General features: G+C 38.6%; 1 protein-coding gene across 15 annotated transcripts in view; it reads left to right on the top strand.

Annotated features, from left to right (window-relative positions):
* The window catches only part of LOC128700178 (E3 ubiquitin-protein ligase TTC3), a 323,006-nt gene that overhangs the window by 127,301 nt on the left and 172,926 nt on the right, over positions 1–22,779 (top strand). For 8 of the 15 annotated variants that reach the window (XM_070100694.1, XM_070100699.1, XM_070100700.1 and 5 more), the window contains 3 exons: positions 9,641–9,700; positions 19,462–19,550; positions 22,135–22,272. In XM_070100694.1, the coding sequence (XP_069956795.1) occupies positions 9,641–9,700; positions 19,462–19,550; positions 22,135–22,272 (287 nt within the window). The other 7 variants (XM_070100703.1, XM_070100701.1, XM_070100707.1 and 4 more) reach the window with 7 other exon arrangements.

Below are 22,779 nucleotides of genomic sequence, written 5' to 3'. Positions count from 1 at the left end.
GACACTATACAACCAGTCAACACTATACAACCAGTCAACACTATACAACCAGTCGACACTATACAACCAGTCAGCACTATACAACCAGTCAACACTATACAACCGGTCAACACTATACAACCAGTCAACACTATACAGTCAACACTGTACAACCAGTCAACACTGAACAACCAGTCAACACTACAACCAGTCAACACTACAACCAGTCAACACTGTACAACCAATCAACACTATACAACCAGTCAACACTATACAGTCAACGCTGTACAACCAGTCAACACTACAACCAGTCAACACTACAACCAGTCAACACTGTACAACCAGTCAACACTATACAACCAGTCAACACTATACAACCAGTCAACACTGTACAACGAGTCAACACTATACAACCAGTCAACACTATACAATCAGTCCACACTGTACAACCAGTCAACACTATACAACCAGTCAACACTATAGAACCGGTCAACACTACAACCAGTCAACACTACAACCAGTCAACACTGTACAACCAGTCAACACTATACAACCAGTCAACACTATACAACCAGTCAACACTGTACAACCAGTCAACACTATACAACCAGTCAACACTATACAACCAGTCAACGCTATACAACCAGTCAACACTATACAACCAGTCAACACTATACAACCAGTCAACACTATACAACCAGTCAACACTATACAACCAGTCAACACTGTACAACCAGTCAACACTGTACAACCAGTCAACACTATTCAACCAGTCAACACTATACAACCAGCCAGCACTGTACAACCAGTCAACACTATACAACCAGTCAACACTATACAACCAGTCAACACTGTACAACCAGTCAACACTATACAACCAGTCAACACTATACAACCAGTCAACACTATACAGCCAGTCAACACTGTACAACCAGTCAACACTGTACAACCAGCCAACACTATACAACCAGTCAACACTATACAACCAGTCAACACTATACAACAAGTCAACACTGTACAACCACTCAACACTGTACAACCACTCAACACTGTACAACCAGTCAACACTATACAACCAGTCAACACTATAACCAGTCGACACTATACAACCAGTCAACACTATACAACCAGTCAACACTATACAACCAGTCGACACTATACAACCAGTCAGCACTATACAACCAGTCAACACTATACAACCGGTCAACACTATACAACCAGTCAACACTATACAGTCAACACTGTACAACCAGTCAACACTGAACAACCAGTCAACACTACAACCAGTCAACACTACAACCAGTCAACACTGTACAACCAATCAACACTATACAACCAGTCAACACTATACAGTCAACGCTGTACAACCAGTCAACACTACAACCAGTCAACACTACAACCAGTCAACACTGTACAACCAGTCAACACTATACAACCAGTCAACACTATACAACCAGTCAACACTGTACAACGAGTCAACACTATACAACCAGTCAACACTATACAATCAGTCCACACTGTACAACCAGTCAACACTATACAACCAGTCAACACTATAGAACCGGTCAACACTACAACCAGTCAACACTACAACCAGTCAACACTGTACAACCAGTCAACACTATACAACCAGTCAACACTATACAACCAGTCAACACTGTACAACCAGTCAACACTATACAACCAGTCAACACTATACAACCAGTCAACGCTATACAACCAGTCAACACTATACAACCAGTCAACACTATACAACCAGTCAACACTATACAACCAGTCAACACTATACAACCAGTCAACACTGTACAACCAGTCAACACTGTACAACCAGTCAACACTATGCAACCAGTCAACACTATACAACCAGTCAACACTGTACAACCAGTCAACACTATACAACCAGTCAACACTATACAACCAGTCAACGCTATACAACCAGTCAACACTATACAACCAGTCAACACTATACAACCAGTCAACACTATACAACCAGTCAACACTATACAACCAGTCAACACTATACAACCAGTCAACACTATACAACCAGTCAACACTATACAACCAGTCAACACTATACAACCAGTCAACACTATACAACCAGTCAACACTGTACAACCAGTCAACACTGTACAACCAGTCAACACTGTACAACCAGTCAACACTATACAACCAGTCAACACTGTACAACCAGTCAACACTATACAACCAGTCAACACTATACAACCAGTCAACACTATACAACCAGTCAACACTATACAACCAGTCAACACTATACAACCAGTCAACACTGTACAACCAGTCAACACTGTACAACCAGTCAACACTATACAACCAGTCAACACTATACAACCAGTCAACACTATACAACCAGTCAACACTGTACAACCAGTCAACACTCTACAACCAGTCAACACTATACAACCAGTCGACACTATACAACCAGTCGACACTATACAACCAGTCAACACTATACAACCAGTCAACACTGTACAACCAGTCAACACTATACAACCAGTCAACACTATACAACCAGTCAACACTATACAACCAGTCAACACTGTACAACCAGTCAACACTGTACAACCAGTCAACACTATACAACCAGTCAACACTATACAACCAGTCAACACTATACAACCAGTCAACACTATACAACCAGTCAACACTATACAACCAGTCAACACTGTACAACCAGTCAAGACTGTACAACCAGTCAACACCATACAACCAGTCAACACTATACAACCAGTCAACACTATACAACCAGTCAACACCATACAACCAGTCAACACTGTACAACCAGTCAACACTATACAACCAGTCAACACGGTACAACCAGTCAACACTGTACAACCAGTCAACACTATACAACCAGTCAACACTATACAACCAGTCAACACCATACAACCAGTCAACACCATACAACCAGTCAACACTATACAACCAGTCAACACTATACAACCAGTCAACACTATACAACCAGTCAACACTGTACAACCAGTCAACATTGTACAACCAGTCAACACTGTACAACCAGTCAACACTGTACAACCAGTCAACACTATACAACCAGTCAACACTGTACAACCACTCAACACTGTACAACCAGTCAACGCTATACAACCAGTCAACACTGTACAACCAGTCAACACCGTACAACCAGTCAACACTATACAACCAGTCAACACTGTACAACCAGTCAACACTGTACAACCAGTCAACACTGTACAACCAGTCAACACTATACAACCAGTCAACACCATACAACCAGTCAACACTATACAACCAGTCAACACTATACAACCAGTCAACACTATACAACCAGTCAACACTGTACAACCAGTCAACACCGTACAACCAGTCAACACTATACAACCAGTCAACACTGTACAACCAGTCAACACAGTACAACCAGTCAACACTATACAACCAGTCAACACTATACAACCAGTCAACACTGTACAACCAGTCAACACTATACAACCAGTCAACACTATACAACCAGTCAACACTATACAACCAGTCAACACTATACAACCAGTCAACACTATACAACCAGTCAACACTGTACAACCAGTCAACACCGTACAACCAGTCAACACTATACAACCAGTCAACACTGTACAACCAGTCAACACCGTACAACCAGTCAACACTATACAACCAGTCAACACTATACAACCAGTCAACACTATACAACCAGTCAACACTATACAACCAGTCAACACTATACAACCAGTCAACACCGTACAACCAGTCAACACTATACAACCAGTCAACACCGTACAACCAGTCAACACCGTACAACCAGTCAACACTATACAACCAGTCAACACTGTACAACCAGTCAACACCGTACAACCAGTCAACACTATACAACCAGTCAACACTGTACAACCAGTCAACACAGTACAACCAGTCAACACTATACAACCAGTCAACACTATACAACCAGTCAATACTACACAACCAGTCAACACTGTACAACCAGTCAACACTATACAACCAGTCAACACTACACAACCAGTCAACACTATACAACCAGCAACACTATACAGCCAGTCAACGCTATACAACCAGTCAACACCGTACAACCAGTCAACACTATACAACCAGTCAACACTATACAACCAGTCAACACTATACAACCAGTCAACACTGTACAACCAGTCAACACTATACAACCAGTCAACACCGTACAACCAGTCAACACTATACAACCAGTCAACACTATACAACCAGTCAACACTATACAACCAGTCAACACTGTACAACCAGTCAACACTGTACAACCAGTCAACACTGTACAACCAGTCAACACCGTACAACCAGTCAACACTATACAACCAGTCAACACCGTACAACCAGTCAACACCGTACAACCAGTCAACACTATACAACCAGTCAACACTATACAACCAGTCAACACTGTACAACCAGTCAACACTGTACAACCAGTCAACAGTAGTTACCCGACCATAAAAGATCTTATTCAGGAAACGCTATTCCTAAATTCCATCATTGTTATAATAATATTAATAATAATAATAATAATAATAATAATAATAATAATAATAATAATAATAATAATAATAATAATAATAATAATAATAATACATTTATATGAAATAATTATGAATATATAATTTAGTAAACCGACAAGTTGATTAACGAGACTTTGTGCAACATTTGTGTAACTTTATTCCAGAATAAAGATACCCAAACTCGTTTATCATAACACGATACTGTTTATCATAACACTCGTTTATCATAACACGATACTGTTTATCATAAACGATACTGTTTATCATAACACGATACTGTTTATCGTGATACTCGTTTATCATAACACGATACTGTTTATCATAACACGATACTGTTTATCATAACACGATACTGTTTATCGTGATACTCGTTTATCATAAGATACTGTTACTTATTATAAACGATACTCGTTTATCATAAGAAACAGTAACGCTGAGAGTTACTCAGCTCACTGAGCGCTGAATGCTCGATACTCCGTCTGCTTTGTTCAAGGTGCATCTTAACGTTCCGACTTAAATGAATCCGTTTCTTCTTCATACCACATCTTGTGGGGATGGAATCCTGCGAAGGGATCCTCTGGCGCCTTGTACAGATGCTCATAGGGTCGTGGATCAAACGCACTCACTCATTTAATACATTACAAACTGACCCTTTCCCTCAGCATGGGTATATGAGTTGCATAATGAAGATGTAAACTAACTACAAAATAACCTTTTGAATAAGCCCAAGGATCCTGCATGTATGTGCTGATTAACGATGCATATGATTATTAATCTGTTTCTCCTGTTACCTATAAGTAAACACATAATGTGATGAATGGTTTGAAAAACCGACAAGTTGAAGATTGAGACACTTATGCAGCATATGGGAGTCTTTATTCAGGAAACGTTTCGCCACACAGTGGCTTCTTCAGTCCAATACAAAGAGGAAGGCATGAGGAGAGGAGGAGAATGAGGTAATCAGTCCCTCAACCTGGAGTCGATGTGTTCAGTCCATCATTCTACAAGATTGATGGACTGAACACATCGACTCCAGGTTGAGGGACTGATTACCTCATTCTCCTCCTCTCCTCATGCCTTCCTCTTTGTATTGGACTGAAGAAGCCACTGTGTGGCGAAACGTTTCCTGAATAAAGACTCCCATATGCTGCATAAGTGTCTCAATCTTCAAACACATAATGGCCCGGTGGTCTGGTGGCTAAAGCTCCCGCTTCACACACGGAGGGCCCGGGTTCGATTCCCGGCGGGTGGAAACATTTCGACACGTTTCCTTACACCTGTTGTCCTGTTCACCTAGCAGCAAATAGGTACCTGGGTGTTAGTCGACTGGTGTGGGTCGCATCCTGGGGGACAAGATTAAGGACCCCAATGGAAATAAGTTAGACAGTCCTCGATGACGCACTGACTTTCTTGGGTTATCCTGGGTGGCTAACCCTCCAGGGTTAAAAATCCGAACGAAATCTTATCTTATCTTATCTTAATGGAGAAGAAACACCATCGGGTAAATAACTCGCTTTGGGGAAGAATACAAAGATAGTTTTAATACATAAAGATAAAAACTTCTACAGATGGAATCAGTTTCTGGTGAACATTTTAGAAAATATTTTCACGATACTTGTCATAATATTGTTGTGACTGTTACTGTTAAGGAAGACCACACAAGGTGAATCGTCCTGGCAGAGCTCTGCTCTCATGAACCATACCCCCGGCCGGGATTGAACCCGCGGTCAGAGAGTCTCAAAACTCCAGCCCGTCGCGTTAGCCACTAGACCAGCTAGCCACAATAAGATTCATCCAACTAGGTATATTTCTACACCATAGGAAGGTTAGCACAGGCACCTCTGTGACCACAAATGCAAGTTTTTACAGACGAATCTCCAGCTAGCGTGGCCGTGACGAACTCTAGCTCAAGTCCCTTCACTGCCGTCAACATGACTTAAGAAATCGTAATGACACGATTGCAAATATGGGGTATGGTTTATTTGCAATCGTGTCATTACGATTTCTTAAGTCTGCTCTCATGCACTGTGACTGTGGTCTCAATGCCTCCTCCCCTTCCGTATCCAGGACCAATGTTCTGGGAAGGGGAGTTCTGAGCTTGTACCATCCTCAGTGACATGGCCGACTATTGACTCCTTACCTGACTCCTAACAACTTGTCATTGCCAGTACATGTTCCTGATATTGGATCATTTGACCCTCTACTGTCATCATATAACTAAAATTGTCAGGAAACTCATCCCTTTTCCTAACAAATAAAATAACACCACCATCAGTATGGCAACAACGGGTTTTACATACCAACAGTTTTAATAATAATAATAATAATAATAATAATAATAATAATAATAGTAATAATAATAATAATAATAATATCTTTATTTACTACAAGTACATGTACAAGGTATACAGTCCTAGCTGACAACAATGACATACTACTATATAGAAAGTCCTTTGTTATGCTCCGCATGTCGGGCAAATTAGGTCAGTGTCCCAGGATGCGACCCACACCGGTCCACTAACACCCAGGTACCCATTTTACTGATGGGTGAATATAGACAACAGGTGGAAAGAAACACGCCCGATGTTTCTACTCTAGTTTACTTTAATCTCAGCGTTAGCCATTAAAATATTTATGACTAGTGATGTGCAGTTTCTTGTGCAAGGGATGATCTTAAACGAGTTAAAAGCCTCAGAGATTCTTGCACAGGCTAAGCTCAGTTACAAAGGGATGAATATATTATAATAAATTTTATTTGGGAACAGGTTTAGGCGTTTTCGTTAAAATATCTTCCCTGGGAGACGAATTTCCTTGGACGATAATGGCCAGTCCTAACTCCTAAGACATGATCTAGGAATATGTCTCTATTACAGCAGCTGACGCACAGATGGTACAGAAATCATTTATTATTATTATTATTATTATTATTATTATTATTATTATTATTATTATTATTATTATTATTATTATTATTATCATCATCATTGTTATTCACAGGGAAGCGCTAAAGTTGATTCTAGGAAGGGAAGAGTTGTTTCAGGTTCTTGGATCAAGAGATATTTACCAATATCAAGGAAACATCCCTTATAACGGTCTTGTAATAAAGTTTATTATTGAGACTAAGGACCCAAATTCAGTCCCGGGTTAGTCTAGACGTATGGGCAAGTCTTGTGTACGCTTGCTGCCCATGTTCACTTAATATTATGGTTGTAGAGGTGCTTGGGTGTTAGTTCACTGTTGTGGGTAGCATTCGGGGGGACGACGACCAAAGAGCTTCAGTGGAAATAAGCTACACTGCTTGGCTTTTGGGTTATGGCGGGTTCATAACTCTGAGGTTAAAACGCAGAAGAAAGTTTTCTTCTAACTGTACTTGATACAGCTTTAGTTAGTAGAGTTCGTTGTCACTGTAATTTGCTTAGCTATCAGAACTTTGGGGCCCGGTTCTTGGATCCATTATGTGCCTCTGTAATCTTTTGGGATGCATTATAAATCTTGGATTTTTCTGTAAATTACACACTGGGTATTATTCTCCAGAGCTGAAGAGAAGTGTCCTCATTGCTACTGTCATCGTCACATTTACTCACCATTACTGACTTATTTGCAGTAAGCAATGTCAGTTTTTTTTTTTTTCAGAATGACTGTCAACATGCCTTTGTGGATAAAATACTTGGACATTTCTGGAACACTTGTTAGGAATTCACGATATCTTATCACATTCCAGTACAAAATGACACAGGGTTTGGCAATAGTTCCTCTGGCAAAGTTTACGCTTGGTTAGATCTGCATCAGCTGATGATGCAAACTTCCACAGTACCCATAGCCCGGTTGAAACCTGGGACTGATGACATCCGAGGGTCTGTCAAGAACATGTACCTTTAGCCCAGTTGAAACCTGGGACTGATGACATCCAAAGGTCTGTCAAGAACATGTACCTTTAGCCCAGTTGAAACCTGGGACTGATGACATCCGAGGGTCTGTCAAGAACATGTGGCTTCTTCATGATAGAATGATTACAGATGCTCTAACTGGTGTCAATCTCTCTGTTTTAACTTAATGAATTTCGGGTGAAGTTCTTTTGGTATTAATAATTATAATAACTAGTAGTTTGAGGACAGTGATATGAAAAGAACTTCAGCTGAACTTCATTGTCAATACAGGCACTTTATTAACAACAGTCATTACAGGTCTTGGAGAACGGAAGGCGATCAGGGTTGATCCAAGGAAAGGTAGGGTAGCTCCAGTTCTTCGAATTGAGACCTTCACTGGACCCATTATATACCTCTGCAAACTTCTGACCACAGCATGGGTGTGGGGTGAATATTAAAGCTATCAAATTCAAGCAGGCCTACAAAGACTTCAGTTGTGGTTCAGGCGAGAGAGATACATCATAATCTACACCTGGAAAATCCTAGAGGGACTGGTCCCTAATCTGCACGCACAAATGACTCCCTAAGAAAGCAGAAAAGACTTGGCAGGCGATGCAGCATGCGCCCATTGAAAAGGTGCACCATTGGTACACTAAGAGAAAACACAATGAGTGTCTGGGGTCCAAAACTGTTCAACAGCCTCCCAGCAGGTATAAGGGGAATTACTAATAGACCCCTGGCTGCCTTCAAGAGGGAGCTGGACAGATACATGAAGTCGGTGCCGGATCAGCCGGGCTATGGTTCGTACGTTGGACTACGTGCGGCCAGCAGTAACAGCCTAGTTAATCAGGCCTTAATCCACCGGGAGGCCTGGTCGTGGACCGGGCCGCGGGGGAGTTGATCCAAGGACTACCCTTCAGGTATTGCTGGGGTTCTAAGAGAGAGGTGGTATTGATCTCTTCCATAATATTCCATTGACAGTTTCCACTATATTTATACAAAGTGTTCGGTGTTGCTACAACATTGCATATATATCAGTGGTAGAGTATAACGACAATATTCTGTTTATGGCATTTTATTGACACGTTGTATCCACCAAGATAAAACTTGTTAATAAAATTCATATTCACATCCTATCCTATCATATCCTATTGACATTTTAAAAATTGTTTATATTTAATCCTCATATATAATATAGCTAGTCTCTTTTCGATAGCATGCATATATTTATATATTCTTACTGTATTTCAGGAGATATGGAATCTTCAGCAGAGAATTTTGCGATCTCTCGTAAAGGAAGGAAAAAAGAACGTAAGACCAACGCATATGATTGTTATTATGTAAATATTTAAAAATAATAATACTAATGAAATTGTTATATTATGAATAGACGGTGTATGACAATAGGGTTAATTTGATCATATTATTTTTATTATTGTTATTATTATTATCAGTAGTAGTAGTAGTAGTGGTAGCGGTAGCAGTAATAAAAGTTACAATAACTAGCCTAAAATAATTCACAGTTAATCCACAATTTGGAGAGGAATCTTTAGACGAGGTTTCGGCCCTTGAATGTGGCTTCAAATTGCGTTAACAATTATTGATTCTATCAACTTTCCCACAAGTGAGGCTAGGATGGTAAGTCCTTAGCTTATTCCTCATCTTATTCTGTCCGCTAGGCACTTTGTAGGAGGAGCACCGTTCATCTACTCAGTTTTCAGACCATCCTCTTAACCACAGACATCATGACGTTTGACTCGCGAAATCGTAATGACACAATTACAAACAAAGCATATCACGGGCGGGGTTAGAACCCGCGATCAGAGAGTCTCAAAACTCCAGACCGTCGCGTTAGCCAACTGGGCCCAGTGGCGAACGCGACGGTCTGGAGTTTAGAGACTGATCACGGGTTCTAACCCCGCCCGTGGTATGGTTTATCACGACGCTTGAAAAACAGGCAAATGTGCAACTGTTGAGGGCACCTTGAACAGTAGTAATGTGACTGTATTGCTCAAGCCACATATTGGTGGTACTCATTTTCTGTGTGAATCGCACATTTTTTTAAAATAAGTCTTTTATGTTATATTTATTGTTCTTTTTCGTTGTGGGATCTACCTACCTGGAGGGTATTCCGGGGATCAACGCCCCCGCGGCCCGGTCCACGACCAGGCCTCCCGGTGGATCAGTACCTGATCAACCAGGCTGTTACTGCTAGCCGCACGTTATAATTATTTTTATGGATATAGAACAACCTAAACCAACTTAAATTAGAAACATGCTGAAAACCGTAAATGGAGAAATTATCTGCATACAAACCATACCACGGGCGGGATTGAACCCGCGGTCAGAGAGTCTCAAAACTCCAGACCGTCGCGTTAGCCACTAGACCAGCTAGCCACAATAAGATTCGTCCAACTAGGTATATTTCTACACCATAGGAAGGTTAGCACAGGCACCACTGTGACCACAAATGCAAGTTTTTACAGACAAATCTCCAGCTAGCGTGGTCGTGACGAACTCTAGCTCAAGTCCCCTCAATGCCGTCAACATGATTCACGAAATCGTAATGACACGATTGCGGGTTCAATCCTGCCCGTGATATGGTTTGTTTGCAATGGTGTCATTACGATTTCGTGAGTCATCTGATCTGCATACCTATGGCTTTCTACATACACAAATAAATGTCGCCCATCTCTGTGCAAACTTTGTGACATGCTGAAATCAAATTATTATTATTACTCGGAGGACCGGTTGCCATCTTCCCCTGTGGTGTCCCATAGCTCGATTGGTAGCGTACTTGGGTCACACATTGAGGTCCGTGGTTCGATCCCCGGTACGGGTGGAAACATTAGGACGTGTTTCCTTGTTCACCTAGCAGTAAGATAGTTACCTGGGTGTTGGTCGCATCCTGGGGACCAAATTGACCTAATTTGCCCGAAATACTCTGCATAACAAGGGACTTTCTATACACTAGTATGTCACTGATGTCAGCTAGGCCTGTATACATGTACTTTTAGAAATAAAGATTATTATTATGACGTTTCGGTCACACTAGTTAATGGTCCAAGTCGGACCGAAACGTCGTCATAAATTTTATGTGCCGGTTATTTGTGTACGTTTCCTTGTACAGTATTAAGTTACATTCCTTACCATTTCCACAAAATAAACCAACCTAACATAGGGCATTTTAAATAATAAATTATCGACCAACTCAGACCAGGACCTCACCTCAATATTACCACAAGTTCACACAAGAATGAAACCTGTACAGTGAACTCACCAGCAAGTCGGCAAATAGACGATGATGCCATTATTATTCCTAGGAAGGTATATAAAGGGTCGAGACCACACCTCACCATCGACCCTTTATATGCCTTCCTTTGATGTATTGTTTTTATAGTTCCTTGATAATGTGAGAAGTCACGAAAGCTCTTGGAATTTCACCATTCTCTCACAGTGGTTGTTTTGCATATTCTGATATCGCCTGTTTACTGTGATTTTATTGCATATATATATATATACATATATATATACATTATATATATATATATATATATATATATACATACATACATATATATATACATTTTTTTTTTTTTCAACAAGTCGGTCGTCTCCCACCGAGGCAGGGTGACCCAAAAAAAGAAAGAAAATCCCCAAAAAGAAAATACTTTCATCATCATTCAACACTTTCACCACACTCACACATTATCACTGCTTTTGCAGAGGTGCTCAGAATATAACAGTTTAGAAGCATATACGTATAGAGATACACAACATATCCCTCCAAACTGCCAATATCCCAAACCCCTCCTTTAAAGTGCAGGCATTGTACTTCCCATTTCCAGGACTCAAGTCCGACTATATGAAAATAACCGGTTTCCCTGAATCCCTTCACTAAATATTACCCTGCTCACACTCCAACAGATCGTCAGGTCCCAAGTATCATTCGTCTCCATTCACTCCTATCTAACACGCTCATGCACGCTTGCTGGAAGTCCAAGCCCCTCACCCACAAAACCTCCTTTACCCCCTCTTTCCAACCCTTTCGAGGACGACCCCTACCCCTCTTTCCTTCCCCTATAGATTTATATGCTTTCCATGTCATTCTACTTTGATCCATTCTCTCTAAATGACCAAACCACCTCAACAACCCCTCTTCTGCCCTCTGACTAATGCTTTTATTAACTCCACACCTTCTCCTAATTTCCACACTCCGAATTTTCTGCATAATATTTACACCACACATTGCCCTTAGACAGGACATCTCCACTGCCTCCAACCGTCTCCTCGCTGCTGCATTTACCACCCAAGCTTCACATCCATATAAGAGTGTTGGTACTACTATACTTTCATACATTCCCTTCTTTGCCTCCATAGATAACGTTTTTTGACTCCACATATACCTCAACGCACCACTCACCTTTTTTCCCTCATCAATTCTATGATTAACCTCATCCTTCATAAATCCATCCGCCGACACGTCAACTCCCAAGTATCTGAAAACATTCACTTCTTCCATACTCCTCCTCCCCAATTTGATATCCAATTTTTCTTTATCTAAATCATTTGATACCCTCATCACCTTACTCTTTTCTATGTTCACTTTCAACTTTCTACCTTTACACACATTCTCAAACTCATCCACTAACCTTTGCAATTTTTCTTTAGAATCTCCCATAAGCACAGTATCATCAGCAAAAAGTAACTGTGTCAATTCCCATTTTGAATTTGATTCCCCATAATTTAATCCCACCCCTCTCCCGAACACCCTAGCATTTACTTCTTTTACAACCCCATCTATAAATATATTAAACAACCATGGTGACATTACACATCCCTGTCTAAGACCTACTTTTACCGGGAAGTATTCTCCCTCTTTTCTACACACCCTAACCTGAGCCTCACTATCCTCATAAAAGCTCTTTACAGCATTTAGTAACTTACCACCTATTCCATATACTTGCAACATCTGCCACATTGCTCCTCTATCCACTCTATCATATGCCTTTTCTAAATCCATAAATGCAATAAAAACTTCCCTACCTTTATCTAAATACTGTTCACATATATGCTTCAATGTAAACACTTGATCTACACATCCCCTACCCACTCTGAAACCTCCTTGTTCGTCCGCAATTCTACATTCTGTCTTACCTCTAATTCTTTCAATTATAACCCTACCGTATACTTTTCCTGGTATACTCAGTAAACTTATTCCTCTATAATTTTTACAATCTCTTTTGTCCCCTTTCCCTCCGCCAATCCCTAGGTACCTTCCCCTCTTTCATACATTTATTAAACAAAAGTACCAACCACTCCAACACTATATCCCCCCCTGCTTTTAACATTTCTGTCATGATCCCATCAGTTCCAGCTGCTTTACCCCCTTTCATTCTACGTAATGCCTCACGTACCTCCACCACACTTACAGTCTGCTCTTCTTCACTCCTAAAAGATGGTATACCTCCCTGGCCAGTGCATGAAATTACCGCCTCCCTTTCTTCCTTAACATTTAAAAGTTCCTCAAAATATTCTCGCCATCTACCTAATACCTCCCTCTCCCCATCTACTAACTCCCCTACTCTGTTTTTAACTGACAAATCCATACTTTCCCTAGGCTTTCTTAACTTGTTTAACTCACTCCAAAATTTTTTCTTATTTTCATTAAAATTTCTTGACAGTGCCTCTCCCACTCTTTCATCTGCTCTCCTTTTGCACTCTCTCACCACTCTCTTCACCTTTCTTTTACTCTCCATATACTCTGCTCTTCTTATAACACTTCTGCTTTGTAAAAACCTCTCGTAAGCTACCTTTTTCTCTTTTATCACACCCTTTACTTCATCATTCCACCAATCACTCCTCTTTCCTCCTGCCCCCACCCTCCTATAACCACAAACTTCTGCCCCACATTCTAATACTGCATTTTTAAAACTATTCCAACCCTCTTCAACCCCCCCACTACCGAATAGGCAGAACTTGCGATCTTGGCTTAAATAGCAACCCTCATCTTGCCATATAGGACAAGTGAAAATTTGTGTATGCAATAATTTCGCCAAAATCATTCTGAACCTGACGAAAAAAATATATTTCACTGTGTTTGTTTAGTATTAAATTACTGTAAGCAAATCTAAAATATATTTAGTTGGGTTAGGTTAAAATAAATTGTTCTTGTTATAATAAGGTTAGGTAAGTTTTCTAAGATTCTTTTAGTGCAAAATTAAATTTTTTTTACATTAACATCAATGAAAAAAATATATCTTTAAACGTATAAGAGAAAATTTTAGAAAGGACTTAATTTTAAATGAGTTCTTGCTAATTGACCAGTTTTACATATTCGGCACGACATATATATATATATATATATATATATATATATATATATAGTATATATTAATAGACACTAAAACTTTCCCTTGAATAGTTTTCATATATCCGCAGGAGCCAGAATTTATTTCCTTATTCTCGGCAGCTTGACATATTTAATGCTGAGAAAACTTAGATAACTTGTCCAGAGATTAAATAAGGGCAGAGAATGACGAGAAATAATTTGTTAGTGATGGCCTTGAGAGCCTGATACCAACAACAGCAACAATTGTTCAAATATTCACATTCCTCTCATTTTTGTGAAACTTTTCATAGGTAAGTTAATTTTTGATAATTTTTTTATATTTAAAAATTGCATTAATGTGGAAAATAGAGGATATAAGTCAAGGCCCAATGGATATAAGAAAGGACCATAATGGAAGTAAGTTACCCTATTTGAGTATTGGGTTAGATAAGATATGATAGCTACGTAATTTAGTAAATGAGAATACTGTAAAAATTTAAACATATGCATGAAACCCAAATAAAACTGTACAAGAGGGCAGCTGTCCTTGTAGATATGTTGTTCCAAAAAAAAAAAAAAAAAAGTTTTGGTTGTGGGGCGAGTTAGTGTTGTGAAAGCTGAGTGAGGTGGTGGTGTTTATCTTGCTGACACACTAGCCATTACCATATAGCTAACCTAGTAGGTCCTCCAGCCTCACACAACATTTTCATAACCAGGAGAGGTGATGAAGTGGGAGAGGTGACCAGAGAAAGTGATAGTTGTTGTCCATGGCGACCAGTGTTTGGTACAACTTGGCCACCTCTTGGCCATACTCAGTCACCCTCTCTACACAGCAGTTTGGCTTGTAATACTGTTAATTGTATCTCTGTGGCCGCGAGGAATGATATGTGTCAGTTGTTGTCACTTACATGTGTCAGGTGATGTGGCTGGGGGTGACATCTGTTGACACGTAAGCTGACCTTTGTTGAGCTCGTTTCATCACTTATCAGTGGTGACCTCATGCCAGTGAAGGGGTCTTAATCCAAGGAACTAGAGCTATACTCTTTTTCCTTGGATCAAACCTGATATCTCCCATTCACCAAGATCTGTGTGACGCCAATTGGGGCTTTAGTTGAAGGATAATTATTGGTGGAAAGTAGACATGATTTTTATCATGCAGACAAGCAGTCTATTCAAATTCAGAAATCTATTTCTTTGTATAATATACAATGTGTAAGTTACATGTAGTGAAATATTGTTAAGCACAAAGAGAGCCACTAGCATGCATGAGCATTTTGGGCTAACTAAACAGCTATTTCACACTCAAAATATTGTTTTGGAAAATGTTATCGAACAAAATACATTTTTCGGGGGGGATGGCAAAAGCGGCACATCAGAGCCAATCAACACTTAGTATTTTAGCACTTTGATTATAATAATAATGATGCTTAGTATTGCCTCCTGGCCAATCACAGTGAGTTTAAACAGTCACATTGCAGAATAAGGTTAAGTTAGGTGGGTTTTGTTAGGTTAGGTTTCTTGCCACTGTCTAACCCTTGTAGGTTTAGCCCTTAGTTTTGATTGTAATAATAATAATACATTACTATTTGCACCACATAGTACTGCCTCTTATGTAAGAATCGCTTGATACTGAGTTAATATCACATATGTTTTATTGACAAAGTCCAAAGATCATCTAGTGAAAAAAGTTTATTTAGGCACAGGTACACATAAGTGCAATTACCATAGTGTAAATTACCTAGAATAACCCAGAAAAGTCAAAGTGACTTATTTCTAAAGGTTTTACTAGTTTCACCATCACTCGCATTGTCATCCTATATTGGCTCAAAAAATTACTACATCTATTATAAAACTATATTTTGGTTTTATTAGTTGGTAGACAGTGTATATATGTGCCTAAATAAAATACATAAAAATGGGACCTTAATTGAAATACATTGTACCATTTGTCAGTGCTAGGATGTCATCACTGAAATCGTTGAGGACCCAATGAAAGTAGTTACTTTGATTTTTTTGGGGTTATCCTGGGTAACTTACACACATGTTATTATGTATAATAATATCTTTATTTACTACAAGTACATGTACAAGGTATACAGGCCTAGCTTACATCAATGACATACTACTATATAGAAAGCCGCTTGTTATGCAGAGAATTTCGGGCAAATTAGGTTGATTTTGTCACAGGATGCAACCCACACAAGTCGACTAACACTCAGGTACCCGTTTTATACTGATGGGTGAACATGGCCAGCAGGTGTCTTATGGAAACACGACCTAATGTTTTCCAGCCGTACCAGGGATTTGAACTCTGGACCTCAGTGTGTGAGCTGAGTACGCTAGCGATCAAGATACGGGACACCCTAATCGTACTTTTGTGTGCCTTTGCCTAAATAAACTTACTAAGCCTGACCTATAAAAACTTTTTGTAAATTAATGAATATTTAGAGTGATACTCACATTGTAGCTTGCAAAATTGTTGAATTGTTATAAAAAGGAATTTCACAAACATGAAAAGTCAAAATTCACATATTTCATAATCTGAGCGATTCTTGTAAAGTAACCTAATTAAATAATTGTTCGGTAGTTATAATTAATTTTAAGGCTGCCCAAAATGCTATCCATAATTAGGGGCTTTCTGTAAAGTACGCCAGTCGTCTTGATTGATTCTTCATAAATTTTATACTTTATAGAAATGAAATAAAAATTATCATTATCGTATATGTTTCATTCAGAATTTACTCTTTCGTTTTTATGAATGTCACTTAAAGCAGATTAGAGAAATGTTTATATAAAGAGATGTGTCCTTAAAATATTTAAATAATTTGGATGTGCAAAATTTAGTACGTATTACTGTATCTGACTTTTTTGGGGTTATCATAGGTAATTTACTAAGTATGATAATTGTACTTATATGTACCTGTCCTATATAAATTTACTTACAAGTGTAATGTCACTTCTAGGAACCAAACCCCATCCAATTAAGGGTTTAACCCTTAACCCTTTGACTGTCGCAACCCCCAATCCTGAGGTGTCTCCTGGTGTTGCAAATTTTCAAAAAAAAAAAAAAATTATTTTTTCTCGTGAAATGATAGAGAATCTATTCCCGATTGTAAAGACACCAAAAAAACGAAATTTGATGGAAAACTGACGGAATTACGCTCTCGCGAAGTTAGCGACCTCGGCGATATTTACAAATCGGCGATTTCGCCCACTTTGAGCCCTATTTTCGGCTAATTCCATTATTCCAGTCAACCAAGCTCATAGCTATTTCTTCAGAACTCCATTTTTTCCATCAATTGAGTACAAGAAACTGCCCATTTACCGATTTCAACTACCCAATAACATGGTAAGAAATTTGCAATTTGGCTAATTTCACGAAAATTAAAAAATATGACAATTGATTCTGCTGCTGCCTCTTTAAGCTAGAGAACCGATGTCGGTTTGTTGTTCTGGAGCTGTCTCCCGTACTGGCCAGAGGTACAGTAATATGGACCAGAATGAACAATGCAGACATTCCTGGCTCTAAAATAACATTTTCTTTGTTCATCAGTCATGTCTCCATGCCCCTGTGATATTACTCTTGCTTTTTATTTTGAAATTTTATTCAAACAAAAAATAGAAGATTTACTGTTATGCAGACTACTGCAATACTGTAATAATTGTAAAAATGACATCAACCCATTCATGATTGCATATTAGAATGGCTATTTGGACATTTATTGGACAATGACATCATTTGTTTACTTTTGAACATCGGCAAAAATCAAACATTTCCCGTACTTTGTGTTCCATTTCCAGGTTCTTTTTATAGTAAAATTAATCAGAATCACCTCTATTTCTATAATATAGTTTCCATTCTATCAAATGAGACCAAGAAAACGAGAATACAACCACAAATACTTTACGAAAATAGACCATAAAGTCGGCATTTTAATTAAAAAAAAACGGTCGGAGTTTTTTCTTCTCATTATGCACTGCGTGCTCCAGGATTTTTTTTATATGGTGCACACTGACCACACAGACCCATTCTCTCACATGTGGGCCTATCAGCTTTCTCCTGCCTTATTTGAAGCCGCTAGAATTTATGAGTACAGTGGACCCCCGCATAACGATTACCTCCAAATGTGACCAATTATGTAAGTGTATTTTTGTAAGTGCGTTTGTACGTGTATGTTTGGGGGTCTGAAATGGACTAATCTACTTCACAATATTCCTTATGGGAACAAATTCGGTCAGTACTGGCACCTGAACATACTACTGGAATGAAAAAAGTTCGTTAACCGGGGGTCCACTGTATATATACGTCAAACATGGTACCTCGTAAACGTATATATACGGCCGCGACTGTCAAAGGGTTAAATGGTCCAAACGTATATATACGTTTTTTCAACATCTGAAAGTATGTAAAAAAATGTAGATCTTCTTTTTTGTTTTACATTTGAAAATGTGTAAAAAAAACTTTTATCTACATTTTTTTTTTTGTTATATTTGAAAATATGTAAAAAAAAGTAGATCTACTTTTGGAGCACTACGGATTTGAACGTCGCTCTGTTTGGACCGGTTAAGGGTTAACTATACACCTGCATATTTTAAGTTCAGAAATATACATATCGAGTATAACAAAATAATCCTTGCTAAACCTTCATTTAATATACAGTACTGTACTATATTCAGTATAGTGCAGTTCAGTGTACAAAATTTTAGTGAAATGGGTGTTGAAATAAATGTTTAATTTCAGAAAAGATGAGTGGCAAATCCAAGAGCCTGACAAAGAATGGGGTTCTATCACTCTTTAATCAAGAAATTAAGACTGCTATTAACATGCAAGTGAGTATATTTAAAAAAAAAATGCCAGTACTGTACTATATTATGGTAGCCAATGAAATGAAAATGTTTATTTCCTTGCAAAGCTTACAATGTATGATTTACATATTATAAAATATTAATTACAAAGGTCACTAGCATTCCTAGGCATTTCGGGCAGACTAATCCTAATTCTTACTCTGTAATGACACAGGTTATGGAGCAGTATACTTTAATATAAATTATTGCATACTAATATAAAAGTAAGGTAACAGACATGATTAACATTAATTAGATTGATAATAGTGAGGTAGTACAAAACATATAACAATATTACAATTAGTAAATTTAGTAATGGAAATGATTTTATCTAGGCATGATACACTGTTTCTATAGCTGTAGTATTAGGAATTTTATGTTTACAGTCATTTGGGTGAGTGTAAGTGTAAATTAGGGGAATTGCAGGTAACGAGAGTAAGTATATACGTATGTATATAAATAAATAATGAGTATATATGGATCAAAGTAGAATGACATGGAGAGTGTATAAATCTGTAGGGGAAGGAAGGCGGGGTAGGGGTCATCCTCGAAAAGGTTGGAGGGAGGGGGTAAAGGAGGTGTTGTGGGCGAGGGGTTTGGACTTCCAGCAAGCGTGCGTGAGAGTGTTAGATAGGAGTGAATGGAGACAAATGGTATTTGGGACCTGACGATCTGTTGGAGTGTGAGCAGGGTAATATTTAGTGAAGGGATTCAGGGAAACTGGTTATTTTCATATAGTCAGACTTGAGTCCTGGAAATGGGAAGTACAATGCCTGCACTTTAAAGGAGGGGTTTGGGATATTGGCAGTTTGGAGGGATATGTAGTGTATCTTTATACCTATATGCTTCTAAACTGTTGTTTCTGAGCACCTCTGCAAAAACAGTGATTGTGTGAGCGAGGTGAAAGTGTTGAATGATGATGAAAGTATTTTCTTTTTGGGGATTTTTTCTTTTTGGGTCACCCTGCCTCGGTGGGAGACGGCCGACTTGTTTAAAAAAAAAAATGTATTTAAATAAATAATGAGCTGAATAACATGCAGAAGGCACAAGGGGGTGAGCTACAATGGTGGGTGTGTACAACATCAATTCACTTTCAAACCACTTTGAATTACATATACCTGGAGTATACCTGGATAGGGTTTCAAGGGTCAGTGCCTCCACAGCCCAGTCTGTGACCAGGCTTTATACCAGTAATAAGTAAAAATTATTAAATAAAATGCCACTAATCATAAGTAATATGGATGAAACTAATCTGATGATTAGAGAGAAAGTATACCTTGACTAATTTCAAATTTAACTTCAGTATCTCTGACTGTCTTGATTCCAGTGGACTAAATTTCTCTTCAGGGTATAGCAATATAATACTGGGAAACACAGGCACTGCAATTAATTTCCTGCTTTAATTATGTGATATAAAATTGTTCATCACACTAATTAAATAAACATACTGACTGGTTTAAATGAGGATAAGCAGGGTATTGTGAAACCTAAGTAAGATAATGCTTATAAAAATGAGTAGGCCTTTTACAGGAGATGCACACTCTGGGTTACAGAGGGTTGATTGAGGGTATAGAATCCTAGAATACTGATTGATGCTAAGTTGGGTTGCAGCACTTCCATCACAAATCTTGTTTTAATTCAGACTGGTGTGCCTTGGGGCATCTCTTCCCATAATGCATCCATTTTATGCACATGATTTTGTTATTAAAATGTTACTCTCCAACTTCTGTTATCATTGTTAAATTTGCTGGTAGCTGCGGTAGCTGCAGTATTAAAAATATATTCACCTCATGTTTTTGGGAAGGAAAATGTAATTGTAGTGACGATAATCAGGTGAAGAAGAGATACATTAATAATGAATTTTCTACAGGAGCTATGCTCGTAATGGCCGTCTTCATTGTTTAACGTTTAATATAATTTTGTTAAGCTTCCACTGACTTCAGCACATACTTTTCGATTTTTTTTTTTTCAATAAGTCGGCCGTCTCCCACCGAGGCAGGGTGACCCAAAAAGAAAAAAAATCCCCAAAAGAAAATACGTACTTTCATCATCATCATTCGACACTGTCACCTCACTCATATAGTATAATCACTGTCTTTACAGAGGTGCTAAGATATGACAGTTTAGAAGTCCCTCTTGATGTCTTTCCAATATTCTACCATTCTGTTATTAGCATTTTCACTCCCTTCATAATTCAGGTTCTTCAAGAAGGTTGACGTGATGCTAGTGAAGGACCCTTGGTTCAAGAAACTGGAGTTATCCTTCCCTTCCTTGGATGAAATCTTGCTGCCTCCATTCCCCCAGACATTATATGATCCCCTATGGGTTTAATGCTTTCTAATGAATATAATAAGTATCCAGATACGCACAGTACTGTAGAATACAATTACTGTGTCAAAGACACAGTTATACCGTACACACTTCCGTTAAGTAAGATCAGAATGTGGGAAAGTTAGTAGATTTGATCATGATATCTTAGCCATCTGAGGCTAGTTTATAAATATGTAAATGTGTGATGATAGTTTATAAGGTTTCAGATATACATTCTTAGTATGTTATTCTTTTACAGGTTATTTTCATTGCAAGTACTGATGTGTCATGCTACTTAAGGCTATCAGATGGGAAGCATGTTTCACCTGTAATAATTCTTTTGAATGAAAATTATAATCCTAAATTCAGAGTTGGTGCTATCCTTGCAATAAAGGAGGTGAGTTGCTTGATGCTGAAAGACAGGTAATGTATTTTTGACTTTAGTGCTTTAATGTGATTATTTTATAGAAATGTCTCACATTGAGACATTGCAGTTCAAAGAGTCATTTGAGTTGTGATATCTGTGTATTTCTTTAGAGAAAATGGAGCAAAATAGGATGATATGGAGGGTATATATGTAAATCTGTAGATGGGAGAGACGGGGGCTAAAGGAGGTTTTTGTATGCAAGGGGGCTTGGACATCCAACAGCCATGTGTATTTTTCCTCCAAACTTCTGCTTATTTCCTCCCAATTCTGTCTCCCTGCATCCATCCTCCTTCCCTCCTGGTGTTCCAAATTTCCCTGTTTCTGCTGGGGCTCCAAAGATTAAGATTATTTTAACGGTAGCAGTACAGTTTAGCTGTTGAATGGTACAATTTCATCTCCACATAATGTGGCAGTATTTGCTATAACAATTCAACTTTTTATATTTGTTAATTTTTTCCTGTGCCATATACAATTTTA

Source organism: Cherax quadricarinatus, chromosome 74 (genome assembly GCF_038502225.1).
Source record: "Cherax quadricarinatus isolate ZL_2023a chromosome 74, ASM3850222v1, whole genome shotgun sequence".
Classification (NCBI taxonomy): Eukaryota; Metazoa; Arthropoda; class Malacostraca; order Decapoda; family Parastacidae; genus Cherax; species Cherax quadricarinatus.
This window is presented reverse-complemented; position numbering and strand designations above follow the sequence as displayed.